This window comes from Daldinia childiae, assembly GCF_008694065.1.
Source record: "Daldinia childiae strain JS-1345 chromosome Unknown Scaffold7, whole genome shotgun sequence".
Lineage (NCBI taxonomy): Eukaryota > Fungi > Ascomycota > Sordariomycetes > Xylariales > Hypoxylaceae > Daldinia > Daldinia childiae.
The window spans coordinates 1,147,774-1,168,011 of record NW_022984648.1 but is presented as its reverse complement, the minus strand read 5'-3'; the positions used below and the strand labels follow the sequence as shown (position 1 = coordinate 1,168,011).

General features: G+C 47.1%; 7 protein-coding genes across 7 annotated transcripts; 3 read left to right on the top strand and 4 right to left on the bottom strand.

Moving 5' to 3' along the window:
* Window positions 1–874: 874 nt before the first annotated feature.
* On the top strand, window positions 875–2,137 carry GL218_06610 (L-serine dehydratase; the record flags this gene model as incomplete). Its single annotated transcript, XM_033583334.1, has 3 exons — window positions 875–960; window positions 1,043–1,278; window positions 1,428–2,137. The coding sequence occupies 3 exons, from the start codon at window positions 875–877 to the stop codon at window positions 2,135–2,137; spliced, it is 1,032 nt and encodes a 343-aa protein (XP_033433580.1).
* A 188-nt stretch (window positions 2,138–2,325) lies between these two features.
* Window positions 2,326–3,335, bottom strand: GL218_06609 (N-acetyltransferase 9-like protein; the record flags this gene model as incomplete). Its single annotated transcript, XM_033583333.1, has 3 exons — window positions 2,326–2,979; window positions 3,085–3,173; window positions 3,314–3,335. 3 exons carry the CDS (start codon window positions 3,333–3,335, stop codon window positions 2,326–2,328), a joined length of 765 nt encoding a protein of 254 aa, XP_033433658.1.
* A 466-nt stretch (window positions 3,336–3,801) lies between these two features.
* Window positions 3,802–5,681, bottom strand: GL218_06608 (putative methionine-tRNA ligase, mitochondrial; the record flags this gene model as incomplete). Its single annotated transcript, XM_033583332.1, has 3 exons — window positions 3,802–4,098; window positions 4,169–5,424; window positions 5,486–5,681. The coding sequence occupies 3 exons, from the start codon at window positions 5,679–5,681 to the stop codon at window positions 3,802–3,804; spliced, it is 1,749 nt and encodes a 582-aa protein (XP_033433367.1).
* A 1,013-nt stretch (window positions 5,682–6,694) lies between these two features.
* On the bottom strand, window positions 6,695–9,684 carry GL218_06607 (DNA repair protein RAD16; the record flags this gene model as incomplete). Its single annotated transcript, XM_033583331.1, has 4 exons — window positions 6,695–6,923; window positions 6,987–7,914; window positions 7,968–8,178; window positions 8,233–9,684. The coding sequence occupies 4 exons, from the start codon at window positions 9,682–9,684 to the stop codon at window positions 6,695–6,697; spliced, it is 2,820 nt and encodes a 939-aa protein (XP_033433363.1).
* A 1,493-nt stretch (window positions 9,685–11,177) lies between these two features.
* On the top strand, window positions 11,178–12,919 carry GL218_06606 (DNA repair protein rhp7; the record flags this gene model as incomplete). The annotated part of the gene is made up of 2 exons (XM_033583330.1): window positions 11,178–12,689; window positions 12,833–12,919. 2 exons carry the CDS (start codon window positions 11,178–11,180, stop codon window positions 12,917–12,919), a joined length of 1,599 nt encoding a protein of 532 aa, XP_033433362.1.
* An 864-nt stretch (window positions 12,920–13,783) lies between these two features.
* Window positions 13,784–15,340, top strand: GL218_06605 (Thiol-specific monooxygenase; the record flags this gene model as incomplete). The annotated part of the gene is made up of 1 exon (XM_033583329.1): window positions 13,784–15,340. One exon carries the CDS (start codon window positions 13,784–13,786, stop codon window positions 15,338–15,340), a length of 1,557 nt encoding a protein of 518 aa, XP_033433655.1.
* A 357-nt stretch (window positions 15,341–15,697) lies between these two features.
* GL218_06604 (Mono- and diacylglycerol lipase) lies at window positions 15,698–16,924 on the bottom strand (the record flags this gene model as incomplete). The annotated part of the gene is made up of 4 exons (XM_033583328.1): window positions 15,698–16,352; window positions 16,421–16,525; window positions 16,611–16,773; window positions 16,831–16,924. The coding sequence occupies 4 exons, from the start codon at window positions 16,922–16,924 to the stop codon at window positions 15,698–15,700; spliced, it is 1,017 nt and encodes a 338-aa protein (XP_033433361.1).
* Between the last annotated feature and the right edge of the window lie 3,314 nt (window positions 16,925–20,238).

The following is a 20,238-nucleotide window of genomic DNA, read 5'->3' as shown; positions in this document are numbered from 1 at the left end:
ACGTTCCCACACGCATATTACGTATTATATGTATAATATCGCATAATTAATTAATTATACGTATAACTTACATTTTTATTATATAATAAATATTAATAATTATTACGACGTTTTATTTTAAACAAATATTATTATTATACTTACGTAAAAAAATAATTTAATCGGTATTCCCTTATTTTATTTTAACTTTAACGCGTATTTAAACTTATATTTATTACATCGAAATTATTACATATATAATAAAAATTTAAAAAGTATTTCGAAATGTTAATTTAACTATTTAAGTAACATACCATTAATATACCTAATTTTACATACAGTTGCACATAATACTGTATAAATCGGAAACATTACCTAAGTGGTTAGGTAACGATTATGTATAACGGGTGGCCAGCATCGGCAATCGACGGGTAACCGAAGCCGTTCCCCAGTTTCGGATCCCCGTCGTTTCCGTAAGCCCTAAGCGGACACCCGTAGCTTTGCATTAGACCCTGGGCCTTATCAACGGGACCTGCAGTGTTACCTTACCCCATGTTCCCATTGGACATAATTACGCATACGCCTTAATGTCATAGCTGCGTATAGCTTCGTCCGATACAGGAAGAAAGTATAATGCTTTTATAGGGATTTAATAGACGGTGATGGAAGAAATTAGATTCGTTCTTGAGAGTGTTTAAGAAGAAATTTTGCTTATATTCTTGTAAGGATTTTCGGGAGAAAACTTATTTTATAATATACAATTCAGACGAAGTAGTGCTAACATCCATCTGGATATCATCGTTATTAAGATAGACATACAAGAAAGCGCGATAACTAGGTTCTAAAAGACTATACATATATTCATCTGATATTTATTACCAATAAACCCCCCAAGATGGGCTCCTGCAATCCAGAGCCTCAGAAGCTCTTCATAGAGACACCATGTATACCATCAATAGCTCTCTCACGAGCAGCGGGCTGGTCAGGACTCCTATCTTTACCTCCCTACTCTACTCCCACGTCTGATCTTAACAACTCCAAAAACTAACACAGAAAAAAACAGTAACATCTTCCTCAAACTCGAAAACCTGCAGCTCTCGGGGTCGTTCAAGTCGCGCGCCGTAGGAAACATGATGTACCAAGCGATGCTTGCCAAACCCGCCGGCAACGTGCACTTCTACTGCTCGTCGGGCGGAAACGCAGGCCTGGCGTGCGCAACGGCGGCAGCGACCCTGGGACAGCCGTGTACTATCGTCGTGCCGATGATTACTTCCCAGCACATGATTGAGAAGATACGACGTGAGTTATTTACTTATTTGTCTCTAATTAAGGATTTATATTATATTTGGCGATAGATATGTCCCAGTCCAATCCCCCCCCTTTAAGAATACCAACGCTAGGGAGATAACTAGGTACCTGTCAGCTAACCTCGACACACCCAAACGCAGTCCTCGGCGCCAAAGTCCACCAGGTAGGCACCAACTGGGCCCTCGCGGACGAACACCTACGCACCGCGCTCCTCGCCCACGACCCCACCGGCGTCTACGTCCCGCCCTTCGACCACCCGGACATCTGGGCGGGCAACAGCACCATCGTCGACGAGCTCGCCACGCAGCTGCCGGCCCACGGCGTAGCGCACATCGACGGCATAGCGTGCAACTGCGGGGGCGGCGGGCTGCTCAACGGGATCATGGCCGGCGTGCAGAAGCACTACACCTCCGCCGGGGCAAAAGAACCGACGGTCCTGGCTGTCGAGACCGTAGGGGCGGACAGTCTGAACGCCAGCGTCAAGGCGGGACAACTGGTCACGCTGCCGGGGATCACCAGCATCGCGACTAGTCTGGGCGCGCCGCGGGTCGCGGAGCGCACGTTCCGGTGGAGTCGGGAGGCGCGGCATCTGGAGAGCTTGGTGGTGACGGATGCGGAGGCGGTGATGGGGTCTGTGCGGTTTGCGGACGACGCGCGGGTGTTGGTGGAGGTGGCGTGCGGGGCTACGCTGGCGACGGTGTATAATGGGGACTTGAGGAGGGTTGTGGGGGGCGAGGGGATTAGCGACGAGGCGTGGAGGAGGAAGAATGTGGTTGTGATTGTGTGTGGGGGGTTGAATGTTTCGCTGGAGATGTTGAGGAGTTATGCGGAGACGTATGGTGTAAAGTAGAAGCGTATATCTCGCTGATGAAGGGATATGTATGGTAGAGTTGGAAGTGATCTTCATCGTCAGGGGGGTTCATACATACCTACCTAGGTATATAAGGTATACAGACAGGGCAAACAGGACGCATATATCGATATATATTGGGCTATAGCACCTCACCTCAATATCGTAGACCTCACCATCCATCCACTCTACTCCCCCAACTGCGACCTATCATAAAACAACTCCCTATACGTATCCCCCATCACAGAAGAGCCAGTCTTTCTCCACTCGTCCGTCTCCCCAAACCCATCAAACACCATCTCTATCTCGCCGAAATAGTTCGCCTCGCCTCTCTGCTTAAACCCAAGGGCTTGGAACAGCACGATGCTAGCTTTGTTATCCGCGTTGATCTTGGCCACGACATCTTTCAGCACAGGCTTGCTGTCGAGAGAGCCCGTGTACTCAGCTAGGATGCCGTCTAAACGCCGTCGCACAAAGTACAAGAACGTAGCGACGGCCGCGCGGCCAAGACCCATGCGCCGGAACTTGGGGTCCGCGATCATTATGTCGATTTCCGCCGTGTAGTACGTCTTCGCTTCCTTGTGTCCCTGCTCTTGTCCCTCCTCATCGCCATCCCAGACGCTCAAGAACAAATTAACATCCCCCACCATCCTATCCACCGCATCTCCTACTCCCGCCATCACGACCTCCCCAATTTCATCCGTACTCGAGACATCATCGTCGCGTAGTAGTGGTGCACACACGATAAACGTGAGTTTATCCCGGGACTCGCGCCACGACGCTTGGTTCTCGTACTCCTCGTCTAGCGAGAGGCGTTCCGAGGCGGTGGCTTCGCGGATGGACTGGAGACTGTTGTTAGCTACACTTTTTCTTGCCAAGAAAGGGGGATGAAATAAAGGCTGGGACATAGGTAAATCGAGCGAGGCTTAAAGAAAAGGAGAGAATACTGGATCTTCCATCCACCTGTGGTACTGCTGTACATGGTGCGCGTCGTACGGCACGAGCAAGACCTTGCTGGTCGAGATGGCTGTTAGAGCTACTTGTTAGCAGTCATTTGTTTTATGTTTGATATATACCTAGGTAGGAATATAATTATAAGGATGTGGTGGTGGACGTTAGATATAACCCGCCTTAGATGGCAGCCAAGTGAGATGAGAGAGGTAGGATAAAACTCACCAATATTTTCATTCAACCTCATTTCTATGTTAAAACTGTGTACTTCTTAAGCTATATATGTATGGTCAATGTCGCATATCTTTTTATATTCATAAATTTAATAACATGAACTTAGGTGCGTATGATTGATGAGAGAAAGTATGGTGGTTTAATGATGTGAGGCGCAAATTGTTTTATTTTAGTCACATGCGTTTGTTGACATTCTAGAACTAAACTATCACCGAAATAAAAGACAAATATTATCATCGCAACGAGGTCATTAGAGATTAGAGTCTTTATTAGACCTTTATAATATTAATTCAGAAATATATATAATTTTACTTCATTCCCTCATAGTCATTACACCACCACTATAATGTCCAATGAGGTATATAAAAAGGGGAATTGCCATAGGGTATCTATCTCAGCTTTACATATACAACAGGGCATATATACAAATTCGCACATTTTATATCTAATATACACAAAGCACAACGACACCTAAGTGCTTAATCCTCAACAGGCATCGGCGGAAACAAACTACTCTGCGCGCCTTCGCCTAGCGGTATAGTTGATGTCCCATATGCATCATCCGCAAATAGTCGCGCATGCTCAAAGGTCCTCCGATCGGAACTAACACCCAGTCTATCCAGCAGCTCGCTCGACTTCTCCGGAATAAACGGCTGTAGTAGGATACCCGCGACACGCACCGACTCCGCCGCAAAGAAGATGATCTGCTCTACAGCCACCGTGTCGCCTTCCCTGCTCCTGTCCCACGGCGCTGCTTCTTGCAGGAATTTATTTACCTGTAGCACATATTAGGACACTGCTGTGAAGATAGGAAAGAGTGGCGGCAGTGAAGATCCCGAGACTCACCTCGAACACGAATTCCATAATTTCCTTCAACGCCCCCCTGGGATTTAATTTATCCATATGACTCGAGACCTCCTCTACGATAGACTCCAGGTATTTCCTCTGGGTTTCAACCGCCTTAGGGACCGAATGAGACTGCTTCTCGTGCATAGATATCACCGCGTTCCTCACGCTCCAGTTCTTCGGCCTAGTAATTCGATTGAGCAGGTTGCCTAGACCCCCCTGTAGACCCTTCTTGTACTTATCGACGATAAACTCATTGCTGTAGTCTGCATCGTTGGCTATCGCAGCGTTATATATCAGGAAATACCGCATAGTATCCACGCCCCAGCGATCGAGGGCGAAGAAAGGGTTCACCACGTTTCCGACCGATTTAGACATCTTTTGTTGGCTCATCAACCAGTGGCCATGACTGAGGATACACTTTGGTAAGGGTAAGTCCAGGGCCATGAGCAGCGCAGGCCAGTATATGCTATGGAAGCGCACGATATCCTTTCCGACCACATGGACGTCAGCTGGCCAACCTTTTGTATGTTCGGAACCAGGAGGCCATATGGGATACCCTGCTACCGTAATGTAGTTGATCAAAGCATCAACCCACACATAGATGGTCTGACTCGGGTCGTCAGGCACAGGAATACCCCAATCTAGACGGCTCACAGGACGAGATATAGATAGATCTTCCAGATTATTCTGAACCCAACTGATCACCTCGCCGAAGCGATTGCTCGGGACAACCCAATTCGGGTTATCAGCGTAGAACTTGAGCAATCTATCTCGAAAAGCCGTCAGCCGGAAATGGTGATTCCTCTCCTCGGTCCATTCCACAGCACTACCCGTCTCAATGCACGCCATAAACGGCTTTCCTGTCACAGGCGACACGCGCTTCTCGACCATAGAATCGGGGTAATAAGTCTCGTCGCTTACACAATACCACCCCTCATGCTTGGTCTCGTATATATACCCGCTCTCTCTTAACCTAGCCCAGAAGTACTCGACCGCATCCTTATGTTCTAGATCTGTCGTGCGAATGTAATGATCGTACGAAATATTAGCCTTCTTAGCTAGATCTTTAAACGTTTCCGAGTTGGCATCGCATAGTGCCTTGGGGTGAATATCTTGTAGCTCGGCTGCGCGCTGGACCTTCATTCCGTGTTCGTCGGTTCCCGTGCTTAGTATTGCCTGTTTGCCTTTGAGGACTTGCCATCGTTTGAGCACATCTGCTATTAGCATACTATATAGGTGACCGACATGAGGAGCTTCCGGATGAACTAATTAGCATATGCTTGAACTGCTACATACTGCTGACATAGGACTCACATGCATTGACGTAGAAAATGGGCGTCGTCACATAATATGGTTTGTCCTTAAGCTCTCTAAGGGTTGCGCTGCTGGTGAACAGCTTTCGCGGGGCTTTGTTGCTTCTACATGACTGACATATCCATCCGATGCGCGCCTTTTGCCCGTTCCTAACTGTCGATAATTGCCGGCTCAAGGCCACCCAATGGCTCTTCATGACCTAGAGGTTTCCCGTCTTTTGCAATTGTGACGGAACGCTATTAACCCATTAGGTATTTGTGAAGGTGCCGAGTGTCAATACATTTTTGAGTGGGATGATTAAAACATCGGCGAAAATGGAATATAACACCGATTAAAATTTTAGTGGGGTAATTTAGGGACTACTGTTGGGTTCCGATCTGTCGGTTCAATGCACTTAGACGGTATAAGGTAGATACATCACTTTAGGTAATGCACGAAGAAAATACGATGCTTGTGAGAAGCATTCTCATAATTTATGAGAATGCATAATTACGTCTTGTTCGTGAATCAAAATCATAGCTACCTAGCTAAAAACACAGCAATATAAAGCAATCGTAAACACCTCAACCGTGAACACCTGTTCGCAAATCATGCCATGCATCGTCCGCCTCAAAAAAACATATGCGGAGGGGTTATCATTAACGATTTTGCCGCCCTAGGGTCCCTAATATAGGGGCCAAATCATGCCTCCCTTAACTTGCCATAAAAGGCCATCCTATGCCGCCAGTACGAACCTATCGTACAAATCGACGATAGAAAGTACAGTAAAAACCGAGATCTCGGTCGAAACGAAGAATAATTCTTGTCAAAGACCGGAACAACTTAGTCAAAGTGAGACTAATGTCGCCGATAGATAGGCTAGAGAAATCGAATTAGGGGTGTATATGTATCGAATCCAGGCTTAGAGCCAAGTCGAAAATTAGGAATTTTGTTCTCCATAAGAACACGTTCTTCATAGGCCATCTTGTCCGTTCCAATAAGACGGACTATAGTTTTCAAGGGTGAAATTGACATCATAATTGTCAAAAGGTGGCGTTGCCGTGAGACTACTGTCTCTAAAGGTCTGAGAATTTAGACCGTCGGAGCTGAAAACCAACATTCTCAAAAAAGTAAAAATCAAGTCGAAAAAGTAAGAACCAAGTCTCCGAATGACATGGGTGACGCCACCAAAACAAGTGCGTCGCCGATATAACGAGGGGAGAAAAAAAACTAGGTTCCTTTGAAGAGGAACTGGAGGTCCTCATGGGTGAGAGCCTCTAGCGATGCTTCATCTGAGTTGACAGTTGAATTGATCATGCTGGTCTTCTTCTCTTGCAACGCAACTATACGGCTCTCCACTGAATCCTCAATGCAGAGACGTTTGATGATACATGGACGCGTCTGTCCGATACGATGGCATCGGTCGGCCGATTGCCACTCTGCTGCTGGGTTCCACCACCTACGTAAGAAATATATGGTTAGCATGCGTTTACTATAGATAGGTTAGGGCCAAGTAACTTACGGATCAACAATGAAAACTCGTGACGCCTCTGTAAGGTTCAGAGCAACGCCACCTGCCTTCAACGACACCAGGAAACATTCTACATCGACGTTTTTCATGAAATGGTCAATGGAAGCCTGGCGCTGAGCTGGTGTCATACTTCCATCGAGCATGACTGTCGTGATGCCAGCTCGTCGAAGACGCCATTCAATCAGCTGGAGCATCGTGGTGAACTGCGAGAAGATGATCGACTTGTGCGAGGCACTGTCTGATCGCAGCCTGTGGAGCTCGTGAACAAGTAGCTCGATCTTGGACGACGATGTCCAATTCTCCATCTTAATGCGATTGATGATGGAAGATTTCTTGACAAGCATTGCGTCCTGTTCAATCTCAGGCTGCTCGAGATCGATAGATAGAGATATGTGGCAGCGAGGACAGTCTGGTGCCTCCTGAGAATTAACGTAATGCTGCGCACATGAGCGACAGAAGTCATGCTTGCACTTGGATCGAATCGCCTCCTCAGCAGGTTCGTCGCAGATGCAGCAGACCATCACGTTTTGTCCTCCCTCCGCATTCTTCTTCAGGATCAGGTCGGGGTGGTTAGCAACCTGGCGCATCTGCATGATCAAACCAAAAATATTGGCATAGTTGTTGAGCATGACACCTTGAGCTACGTAGGTGTTAAACTTGCGCTGACTGTTATCCGTGATACTGTTAGCAAAGTCGTTCTCCTCTTCGCTCAAGAATTGTCGATCAACATAGATCTCCTTGACGGGGAGTTCCATAGCATTCGTATGATCTCGCTTGAGACGGCGCAGCATGATTCGGTCCGTAAGGAGACGGAGTTTGCTGAGTGCTTCTTTGCCTTCGCCGTGGTTACCGTTGCGAGTAATAGGGTGTAGAAGTTCTTGATTGAAGACTGAAATATGTGACATCATATAGTGACCACCTAAGATGAGTTAGCAAATACACCGAGTTTCTAGTATGCAAGTAGAGACTTACAGTGTGAGCAATTCTTCGATTCATCTGCACACCATTCAAGGTTGGAACAAGGACACTCTCGGCAGAAGTATTCCGCGAATGGTGTAATTTTGAGGAATCGAAGTAGTGAAAAGAACTCTCCAATTCGGTTCTGCAAGGGGGTTCCGGTTAAGCACCAGCGGTATTCGACTTTGAGGGCAAAACATGCCTTCGCAGTCATGGTGTTCCTAGACTTTAACGATTCGTTAGCGTGGGAGTAGTTAAGGGAAGGGTTCTATATGCTTACCTTGATACAATGAGCCTCATCTAGGATCACACGGTGGAACTTGATCTGGTGAATAGCGCTCTTCTCCTTATACGTGCCCTCTTTCCTCTTGAAACCCTTCTCTTGTTTGCGGAAGAGCGACTCCAGGGTATTGTAAGACATTAAGATAACGTCAAATTTCTTAAGTTCTCTAGTTGTCAAATTCTTGGCCTTGGCATTAGTACCATGGAATACCAGGGTCTTTAGCTTCCCATTTGTGTAGGACTCAATTTCTGATGTCCATTGCATCAAGGCAACAGGTGGCATGAGCACCAGTGACGGTGCCTTAGCAGGATAGTCAGACATGATCAAAGACACTGCCTGAATCGTTTTACCAAGACCCATCTCATCTCCAAGTAGACCACCCTTCCACTTTGTTGCTTCCATAGCCTTCATCCAGGCAAGTCCTTCGAGTTGGAATGGTTTTAACTGGCGCGAGATAGTAGTAGGTTGCTCGGCCTTGTCGGCCTTGAGAACGGGCATATTTTCAAGGTCAACCCACATTGTACTAAGCTCTGGATGGTGCTTCGTCAACCTCCTTCTCATTGCATCCTTTCTATTCATGGGACGAGAAGCGCGACGAATGCGAGGAACGCGATTAATGCGAGGAATGATTTGGGGCTGGCTGGGAAGCGCATTCGCATTCGCATTCGCATTCGCATTTGTATTTGTATGCGAATGTGCATGTGAATTTGTATGCGAATCGGCGACAGGGCTATCTGAGTCGGATTCTGAACTATCTTCAAGAAGAAGTCCTGCCTCATAGAAGTCGGACATGTTTTCATCAATGGCCTCCTCCTCCTCATCATCATCAATTTCTTGGTGGGACTCATTATCACTTTCAGGATCGGTAAGTTTTGGCTTCTTGTGGGCTCGATTTGATGTAGAATTAAAATCGCTTCCAGCGCCAGAATCAAGAGACATCGCAACACTAGGTCTCTTGCGACCAAGAACCATATTACTCTTAGCCGGGACAGGATTTTCACGAGGTGCCTCCATCATATTTATATCGTCCTCCGAATCCTCCTCGGTGTAGGCGATCGGGGCAGGCCGGCGGCGTGTAGTTACTCTAGATGAAGTCGAAGAGCTAAGGCTGCTAGACTTGGTGCCTGTTGTCGCAGTCGAGCCTTTAGGGAGCTTGGGAAGTTCAACTACCAAGCGCGGCTGACTCTTAGTTCCCGGCTGAGTAGGTTTTTTAGTGATAGAAGGCGCGGGAGTTACAGCATTGCTGGTTGCAGGAGTTGAATACTCGCTGTCTGAAACAGTTGTAGCTGGTGTTGGTGCGGAAGAGGTTGAGTTGCCATCAATAGCGGTGGCTTTAGAGGACCTTCCACGTCGTTGAGGAAGGACAGGTTGTGAAGCAGGAGTACCGCCAGCGCTATCGATGGTAGAACTGTCTTCCGCAGCCTTCGAACGTCTAGTTCGCGGCGCCATGGTGTCGGAGGTGTTGCAAATGTGATATTATGCGGATATGATTAGAAGTGAGGATTAATCAATGAAACAAAAAAAAGGGAAGAAAAAAAAGTTGGTTAGCACATATATGTATAAGTCACATATGTGAGGCTACTTAATGGTGAAGAAGGGAATGATGGTGAATAAGTTTGGGTTTAGGAGATAGGCTGCTGGGCTGCTGGGCTGCATGTAAGAAACAAGCAGGCAAAAAGGATAAGTCAGCTTTGCCTTTACTCCAATTATTAATGAAGAAATGCGGTGGATATTTCACCAGGGGTTGCTTGTAAAGATTGTACCACGGGCTCCGATCAACAATGGTAGATCTCAGAGCGCTAGAGAGTAGCGCCAGATCGGGTTGGGTTGTTGATCATTGATGATGGAAAATGAAAAAGATTCCAGGCAGGTCGGAGAGAAAGGCACATTACTAGGTTAGTATGTAAAGATTTGGTGGGGAAGAATAGAAGGGAAAGAAGGAAGTGGGTCTTATTAAGTTAACGGCGCGACCAATACACGCAAACTCGTGATCTGATCGCCCCTGGGGAAGGTACCAAGGGAGGGTCTTTGCATTAGTTGACCAATAGGAGTACAAAGCTAGCACTTAAAGCCCCTGCAGGTACGCCGGTTCTCCGACTCTAGCGGGAAAGAACGTCCCCCGCCACTGCCCCTCAGGTACACTAAAAAGCAATTAAACTGATAAGATCGCTGCCTGAAACGGAACCACTTAACGCGCTGTTAGCTGCAGTCAGTGGCGTCAACCGTGTGTTAATTCTTTACACTATCAAGGTATCTTATTTGTTCAATGAGTCAAAATCACTTTCTTTTTCTCTTCTTTTACTTGACCCCAGCACATAATAAAAACTCGTAAGCCTGAATAGGGGCTGAAAAGATCCGTGGTTTCCGACACCTAAGTACCTTAACTTACTCAAGTTGTTTACCTTTCCAGGTTGCTAGGGAAATATTAATAATTAAGTACTACGTTCACCTTCATTATCGCCGACCGTGATATTTCATCCCACATTTCTTTTTTCTTAGATGAGGCTTAGCCCAACTCCAGATTCGCACCTTCGTTTCCTCTAATTTTCCGGTCGCTTCCCATCAAATATTACATATAAACCGGAATACAGCATTAATCTCAGTCCTTTCGGGACATCTCTCAAGCCAACTCAAGTCAACAAGATGTAAGCTGTGCCTTTTCAGATTATTGAACCAAAGAGGTAAAACTAACCACTTAACTCAGGCGGCGAAATGTTCGGGGACCTAGGTCTGCCCTTACGGATTATCTGGCCTCTCAGAATATTTCGGCCAGCCAAATCCGCGCTAATCACGAGGCTCGCCTTAGGTCTGCTGCTGCTGCTGCTGCCTCAGACCAAGCTGTCGCATCCACATCAACAGCACAGAATGTAGACACTACAGAACCTACAGAACCTGCAGAAACCATAGAAGATAGCCAGGACGATGGTGAGTCTTCAGTTGCTATGAGCACCCGCCAAGCAACGACACGAAAGCGCAAGCAGGCAGCTGCGGCGATTGAGAAAGCCAAAAACTCCAAGCCATCCAAACAACGCAAGTCGCGCCGAAATGCCCCTGACAACGAGTCTGATGAGGAGGTACTTGAGAGAAGCGCAGCTCCCGTACCCGGCCAGCTTGAAAATTGTGAGCAGTGCGGCAAGCGATTTACGGTAACCACGTATTCACGTGCTGGTCCAAAGGGAGGCTTGCTTTGTGCCCAGTGTAGCATTAAGCTAACCAAAGAAGAGAATGCCGCTAAGAGCGCTTCTAAGAAAGGCAAGCAGAAGGTGGCTGCGGTTCCTACTAGACGTGAACGAAGAAAGATTCAGAGCCTTATACTGGATGGCCAGATCGGAGTCAAGACCTTAATGACCCTCTGCGTCGAGACCCTAGCTAACAACATCCATCTTGCTGACGATCTCGGCGATCTACCTTTACCAGCTATCGATCGCATATCCAGACAGCTATCCAAACGCCGTCTCATGAGTCCCAAGACTCTAGATCTATTCATCCAGCCCCAGGTTCAAGATATCATGATATACGATGGAGGTCGCCTAGGTTCGGATGACTATACCCGAATTTTCCAAATCTGCTCCAGTCTCAAGACTCTTAAATTGCGTAACGCGATCCAGTTCAAAGATAACGTCATGGAGTACTTGATGGGAAGACATTTCACCCTAGATACTTTCTATATATCTGGCGCAAACCTACTCAGCAATGAATGCTGGGATAAATACCTGAAGGCAAAAGGACAAAGCCTTCAAAGTCTTCGTGTCTACTTCACAGATCGTCATTTCGGCAACAAAACCGTAGAGTCTCTACGCAAATACTGCCCATCTCTGACTAAATTGAAAATCTGCCACAACCAAGCGGTTACCGACGAAGGAGTAGAACACATCGGACAGCTTCAAAGCCTTGAGCACTTAGGGCTACGTCTTGTTACTCAGACCCAAACAATGCCTTATGTCAACGTCGTAGAGAAGATAGGGAGCCAGTTGCGTACCCTCTCTATCAGAGATGTTCCAGGTGTTGATGATCGCCTACTTGATGCAATCCATAGCCACTGCGCTCGATTAGTCAAGCTGCGCATCACAAATAGCGAGGTCATGACCGATGCAGGCTTTGTTAGGCTCTTCAAAGATTGGAAGAACAGGCCCCTCCTGTTCGTGGACCTGGAACTATGCCGTCACATCGACGCAGGAAATCCCAGAGTAAATCAGCATATGATTGGCTTCTGCTCAGGCGGGTTCCGAGCCTTGATGAAGCATTCGGGCAAGCTCTTAAAAAAGCTCAACATCCACGGATGTAGACATATATCCGGTGAGGCGTTTGAAGATGTGTTCGCTGCCGGACGGGAGTATCCCGAGCTTTTGGACCTGGAGATCAGTTTCTGTGAAGAGGTAACAGACTTAATTGTCGGGCTGATCTTCAAAAGCTGTCCCAATCTAAAGAGGCTAAATGTTTTTGGATGTATGAAGGTAAGCCTATTATTTTTCCTATTTATATTGATAGAACGAATGAATGAGTGTCACGCCCCAGCCTTTGTTCGAATCTTCTTATACTATTATCACGTCCATGTAACACTTGAAGCTATATGTGACTAACAATATGGTGTGTATAGGTGAAGGATGTGCGAGTGCCTAGAGGGAAAATTTTGGTCGGCGTCCCGAATGCTATGGGGATGATCATTGAAGGCACCGAAGATTAAATCGGGAGTGCTCATCTTCCTTTTTACGATACTCGACTCAAACACACATACCGAAGATACCAGACGTAGTACAGGGCATGACTCTAAGCATTAGGCGTTTGGCGTTTGATGCATTGAGCCCAGGTCGTAGTTTTTGCGACTACATTTACTTGAAGCACAGGCGTTGAAAACGGGTCGTTCTATCCGATCAATTATGGTGCATAGCCCGTCTACAATGTTTATGGTAGGAAGTTGCTTTGCTAATATTCTGTGATTTTTTTTTTCTTGCAGGACATTGCCGTCGTCGATTGACGAGCACATATGTCACATATGATGCTACCGAAAAGGTGGTGACAATAATCCTTCACTGCAAGTCAACAACAAACCTGTACATATTCAGGTTGTCAACTAGTTAAGTTATTAGCCTACTTAGGTACCTAGGTAGATACCTTGGAGCATGATATTCTAGCTTAGCAATGCAAATGATTTCCCTACAATTCTTATAATTACACAAGTTAATATATGAAGCGTTGTGGCGCCGGAGAGTCACGCCGTAGATAACCGTAGCTTGGAATTGCGCCATCGACTTCGCTCCCTTATAAGTGTGATCCACCCTGATAATCATTCGCTTATTTTGAAATATTTTCTTAGATTTATAGATTGTATATGCCTCGTTGTGTTAGTACATATTTTCTATTGTATTATAATTTTCAACCCTGCTATTTACCATATCTATGGAGGCTTTCCCCAATAGTAAAGCCAAGCCGTTACTATAAAAACACCCTGTTCCCATACTCATACTCATACCCATATTCATCTTTCTCCGCACTCTATCCCGGACGCCCCGCTCCGAGTCCGCAGCCGCAGCCGCAGCCGCCCCGAGCAATGGGTTCCTTCTCACCCTCGTCGGCCACGGCCACCCTGCCGTTCAACGTAAAGAATATCGCCGTCATCGGCGCCGGCCCCAGCGGCTTAGCAGCAGCGAAATACTTACTCGCGCAGGATGGTGCATTCTCGCGCATCGACGTCTTCGAGCAGCAGGCTGAGGTAGGCGGCGTGTGGAATTATAGCCCCGTGCCACGGCCCGCCGAGGCGCTGCCTGTGCCGCAGACCGATGCGCATCCCAAGAGGCCGGATCCGCCGGTTTATGTTCCCGAGGGCAAGGTGCCGCTGTTTCCGTCTCCGATGTACGATGACTTGCACACGAATATCCCGCATACTCTGATGAAGTACTCGGACTTGGCGTTCCCCGAGGGCTGCGATATTTTTCCGACTAGGAGCGATGTACAAGCGTATCTGGTTGAGTACGCGAGGGACGTGCGGCATTTGATCAAGTTCTCTACGCAAGTTACTGATGTCTCGCTGCGGAGTGTCGAGGGCCAGCCGCGGGGGCGAGAGCAGGAGCAGTGGGATGTGAGGACTACGGATTTACTTACCGGGGAAGAAACTACGGAGACGTATGATGCGGTGGTTGTGGCGTCCGGACATTACTCGACGCCGTATATCCCGGACTCTGTCGAGGGCATTGCGGCTTTCCACGCCAAGCATCTGGGGGTCATTTCGCATTCGAAGCTCTACCGCAACGCGGAGCCGTATCGCGGGAAGAAAGTCGTGGTTGTGGGAACTGGCGCCTCGGGGCTAGATATCGCGGCGCAAATCCAGCGCGTGTGCAAGACGCCCCTGATCCTCTCGGCGCAGACTGCAGCTCCTCCCGAAACTCTTGAGCATATCGGAAACCCTGTACAAGTCGGGCAGATCAAGAGATTTCTGATCGAGGAGCGGGGCGTTGAGTTCTTCCCCCTAGATGAGGATGAAGACGATAGCGCTGGGAAGAAGGAGAGACGAGAGACGAGAATCGAAACAGACATCGACGCCATACTCTTCTCCACAGGCTACCTCTACACCTTCCCCTTCCTCCCCACCATCCCCCTCGTCACCAACGGCCGCCAAGTCCATGGTCTCGCAAAACACCTCCTACACATCGCGCACCCGACCCTAGCCTTCCCCGGCTTACCCATAAAAGTAATACCCTTTCCCCTAACCGAGTCCCAAGGCGCCGTCCTCGCACGTCTATGGTCAAACACGGTCCCCCTCCCGCCAGTCTCCGTCCTCAAACAATGGGCGCGTGAAGACGGCGAGGGGACTAGCGAGGGGAAATATCATGTGTTTCCGAAGGGTGGAGATGGGCGGTATATCAATGGGTTATATGAATGGCTGGAGAAAGAAAGTTTGGGGGGTAGGGGAAAGGAACCGCCGCATTGGGACGCCGAGATGCTCTGGCAGAGAGGCATTTACGCCGAGGCGAAGATGCAATATGAGAAGACGGGGAAGAAGGCCAAGACCCTCGAGGAGCTGGGATTTCGGTATGTGCCTGAGGAGGTGAAAGTGAAGAAGGCAGAGGATGTGGAGGGGCGGGATCCTCATTTGGATATTGCTGGGTAAAGATATGGACATATGCTGTCCCTTAGTTAATTGGTGTCCTTGAACATGACCAGAAGACGTATAGACCGCGGTTAGGAGTATCATGAGGTTCAATACCAAGATAGATAGATCGTTGACCTAGATCGATATAAAATCCACGCTTAAAGAAACCGCTATATATAGGGTATAAAATAATGTACAGTACGCACACTTCAGACGCATCTAAAATCCCAGATCAACTCCAAATCATTAAATATGCCCGATTTACGCCATCCCTATGCAAATGAAACCCTACAGGACACAGCGCCACGCTGCTTCATACCGAGAACTAAAATATCCTACCAGAGGATGGGCCCAACCCCTCAGCGAAAAGAAAGTTTACTGTTTCAGCGTCGCCGCGATCTCGCGATCCTGCGCCGTCCAGTCGCTGAGTTTCGCAAGTAGTTCCTCGTCCGAGACATCTCTCTGGCCACCTCTCCTCTTGAAAGCTATGCCGTCTGGACCGCACCCGCTGATGTGCTCAAAGTAGAGCAAATGGGCAGGAATGTCCAGCCCGCCGGTACCGCCGTTGCAATCAGTGTTCGCAAAGCCCTCGCATACCTTGATATCTGAGGCAGCGTAAAGAGTGCTGTTGTCGCTCTCGCCTGATAACCAGTACTCTGGGCTGGTGTGTCGGTAATCGACGGCGATGGGAGGTAGACGTGGGACCGGGTCGTCCAAGTGCGTCACGCGGAACTCGCCGCCTGGTTGGGCCGTAACGAAATCGACGAAGGCCTGGTTGCCTACACGTGGGCTGCCATATGTGTAGAGATCGAGTTCGTAACCCTGATCTCGGGCATAGCCGGCAGCGACTGTAGCAACAGCTCCACCCAGTGAGTGTCCTGTGAAGATGATCTTATAAGAAGGGTTAGCTTCCTTAGCCGCTGCTACACCGTCCAGTAAGTCGTCTTCTATCTCTTTCCATGATAGAAGGAAGCCAGTGTGGATTAAGCAGTCGTCCACGAGGTCGCAGGGGAGTGGTATGAAAGAGAGACTATATCAAGGTTAGACATTTCCTTCATCGTAGGTATAAGTTAGAAGCATAGGAGGATATAAACTTACTCGGCAATCCAATTGCGAATCGAATGAGATCCTCTCACAGACGCCACGATCAGCTCATTAGTGTCATCCGATGAGACGAAGCCTTGGATATCAGTGAGATGTCCACTTATAAAGTGTTAGCCCGATATGTTTTTTCACATCCCTTTCACGCTTACGAGTCGAAGTAATAGCCGTGAAAGTAGTGACTTACGAGAAGGTTGCTACCACCTTAGCACCAGCAGAAGTGACATCCGGACAGGTGTTTTCGGCGCAAGTGACAGTAGAACCTAGGTCTACCTCACTGTTGCAGTAGCTTGCCCCAGCATACTGAGAGAAGAATTTCAGCGTCGAGACGTCGGCTGCGGTAACTGTACCTGTTTATCTGTTAACTAGCGTACCCTTTGACTTAGGAAAATCCTTAAGAGACATACTGCCATTGCTAATCTCAAAGTGAGTAGCAGGAACCGGGCTTGCAGTAGCAAGCAAGGCAAAGGCAGAGACCAGGGCGCAACTAAACTGCTTCATCTTGACCGGTCAAGAAGAAAGGCAACGACGAGACGAGGGAGGGATAAGGCTAAAGAAGACGAGAAAAATACATGAACATTCCGCATGGATGCCTCTTACTTATTATGGTAAGGGAGTGAGAATGTACGACGGCGTGTGGCTTCGAGACAGGCCGATCTCTCCCCGCTAGCTTCTCGCTATACCATCTTGACCTACCTACCTACATAGGTAGGTTACTTTGTGTAGACATGTAGACATGGAGAGTCCGTGTTTCGATTTGGCTAATTCGGCCCTAACAATCCGAGTTTAAAACGTGTAGAAGCTCTTTTCCGATCTGAGAGTTTCAACTGTTCAAAAAGATTCTCTGAGCCACAATCCTAGCCATACCAGATCCAACACGGGTACCGCACATGGATAGCAACACTATGTTTGCGGCAGTCTTGTAGGTTTTCCATACCTCAGAGGAGCGGGGGAGTCGGCGCCGGACAGGACTACTCGTAAAGGTTAGAAACCAGAAACCGGCCCCTGCAGACAGGACCATATCTGCGTTGTCTGAGATGGCGGCTTGTTGGGGAAGGTTGGGGGCGCGCGGCGGTGAAGGACATTGATTGGTCACTAGAGCATCCATAGAGCATCCATTGAGCAACCAATTAATAACCCGAAGCGGAACTATTCTAGCCTTTTCATTCGCTGCTTAATTCCGAAGTTAAGATATTTGCACGACGTAGAAGCCTAGTGATCGCATATGGCGTTTATCTCGGGGAATACATACAATACAGCTAGCCATCTTAACAATTCAGCTCAATATTTTTGGTCTCTAATAGGATATTGAATAATGAGACATTGAAGGGGTTATGAGGGGTTATGAGGTATCAGAGAAGGATTATAGGATTCAAATCTACATACTTTAAATCCTTTTGGGGTTCCCGTTGTTACTCAGCGACACCGACACCGACGCAAATAGACGCAAATAGATCAACTTTGCCCACGTGAGGTTATGTACAATCTGGGTAGGTGCGTAAGGTTTGTGACACGCACAAGGATGATCGCTCATGCGGACCCTTGCTTGGCATTCGATTGGATAAAGCTTATATCGCGGTATTGCGGTATCGTGGCTTGCCTTACTAAGAAAAGCCCCTTAAGACACGCAAACATTGAAGAATTCATCTCGACCAATCTTCTTGAACGTGGCTGAGCTTGTGAAGACCGCACATACTATGCTTCGAGATGGCTTTATTATCCAAAATCTTCGAGAACTTCGAAATAGCACCTCGCTTTGGTTAACGTGCAACTCTAACAACATATATTCCAGCACAATCAGCTGTTTATCTGGCTAACAATTATAGGATTATTTAAATGCCTCAGGTTGAGATCTGGATATCGTCAACTAACAGTTTACTAAAGGAAAGAGAAATTGCCAATGAGTTATGAGTTTGAAAATGTCAGGATTTATACTCATTGATAGATATCATACATAGAGCGAGTGCCTATGATAGTATTGAACCAGTAACGCCTGGCCTTCTACTCTCTTACGAGGGCGCTACGCGCCTCTTATAGTAGATAGACCCTTGTAACTACCCCTAACCCAATTATACCCTGACAGAAAGGGTCGAAAATCACCCTAAGACATTATAACATAGGGGGCCTCTAATATGTAGGGACGTGTGAAACTAATTTGATATTATACCCTCAACTGCCGGCAAGATATAGGTCTATACTCCACCTCTTTATATTAATAAATCAAGACTAGAAAGATTCAAAATATATTAACTATTTTAAGAATAGCGTTAAAGGCTTAGCTGATTAAATTTAATTCTCTGGCTTGCAAACGCGAAGATGGTCTTCTCTGGGATATTTTGTTGGGTATAGTGTTGAGATGCTATATTGATTATAATTGCTATAAAGCGCGTAACAACAACAATGTCAATCTTGTATAGTAATTTCAATATTAGATAGTTTTTATCATTATGTCCTACGTAGATAAGGCTCATCTAAACATTTTAGCTAACTACCTAATAAATAATTACGAGATCAACTACGAACTAAACTTAATCAACCTTCAAGTTCTAATTGAATGCAGCATATGAGGTAGCTATATTGCCCCTTACAAGTTCGCTTAACTAATACCTCCTTGGTACCAGACTTAAGATTACGAAATAGAGATGACACTACCTAACCTTCTAAAAGTCGGGGAAGGGGAAGGATCTAAGGAATAATGGAGTTACCTATGTACAACAGAAAAGGTTTGACCAATTAAACTAGGTATCACTTTAACATACTATGTACAGAGGTATTTCTCCACCTATCCCGTCACCCGATTTTCTGGTTCTTCAGTTTGCTGGTGTCACATCTTTTGCATGCAAACGCATATACAAACGCATATACTAAGAACCTTCCATAAAATCATAAAACCAATAGTCGCAGATCGTAGAGAGATCCCAGGAACATACATACTACTAGGTTATCTACACACTCACTATTTTTATAGCTGCTTTGAGTATAGCATCGGAAGCTGAAATCTACATCGAGATTCCTTCTCCGATGCTGTGCAGCGCCCATGTTACAGTAGCCTACGTCGCTGTAACCTTACAACTTCCCAACACGTCAGCAGCCCGCCCGACAAGGTCAGCTTGCAACTTCATTTTGTCCATCTACTCTGCATAGGATCAGATGCTAAATGATGGCTGCCGAGATGCGAATGCTCTGTTTCTCCTTTGTCTGCGCTGGTACGGGTGGACCTGAAAGGTGACCGCTATTTGAATCCGAATATGCAAGTGACAACTTTTCGTATTACGTATTTGCATACTACATCACCTGCCCTATATAGGTCCTTGGCTTTGAAAAAACATCATCCGTTATTATCGAGTAGTCCGGGTCGATGGACCGAAGAAGCCTTCGCAAAGATGTCTTTGACCTACATAGCATTTACCAAGTTGGCGATCCAAATCTCAAAGCACGTAAGCCATAACGAACTACGGAGATTATTCCTTGGTCTAACCCACTACTACCCCGCCTATTCTACTTTTCGAACTGAATGCCGGGTAGCCATGTTCTAAGTATGCTAGGTATGCCGGCATCATCCGAGATCTTGGTTCTGCATACTACATAGTGATGAATAGGGGGAAAGCACCGCTCGGATCAAGCCCGAAAACCGAGCTGCATGCCTCGTACAGCAAGCAGAACCATGTCTTGTGCAGGATAGGCAATCTATGCCAAGTGGGCTGAGCGGCTTCGACCGTCGAAAATGCAAGGCTTCCCCGTGCCCCGTGCCCCGTTCCTGGATCATCCTGTCTGTCATTCATATATTTATCTATGGCAATCGCCAATCACGAGTA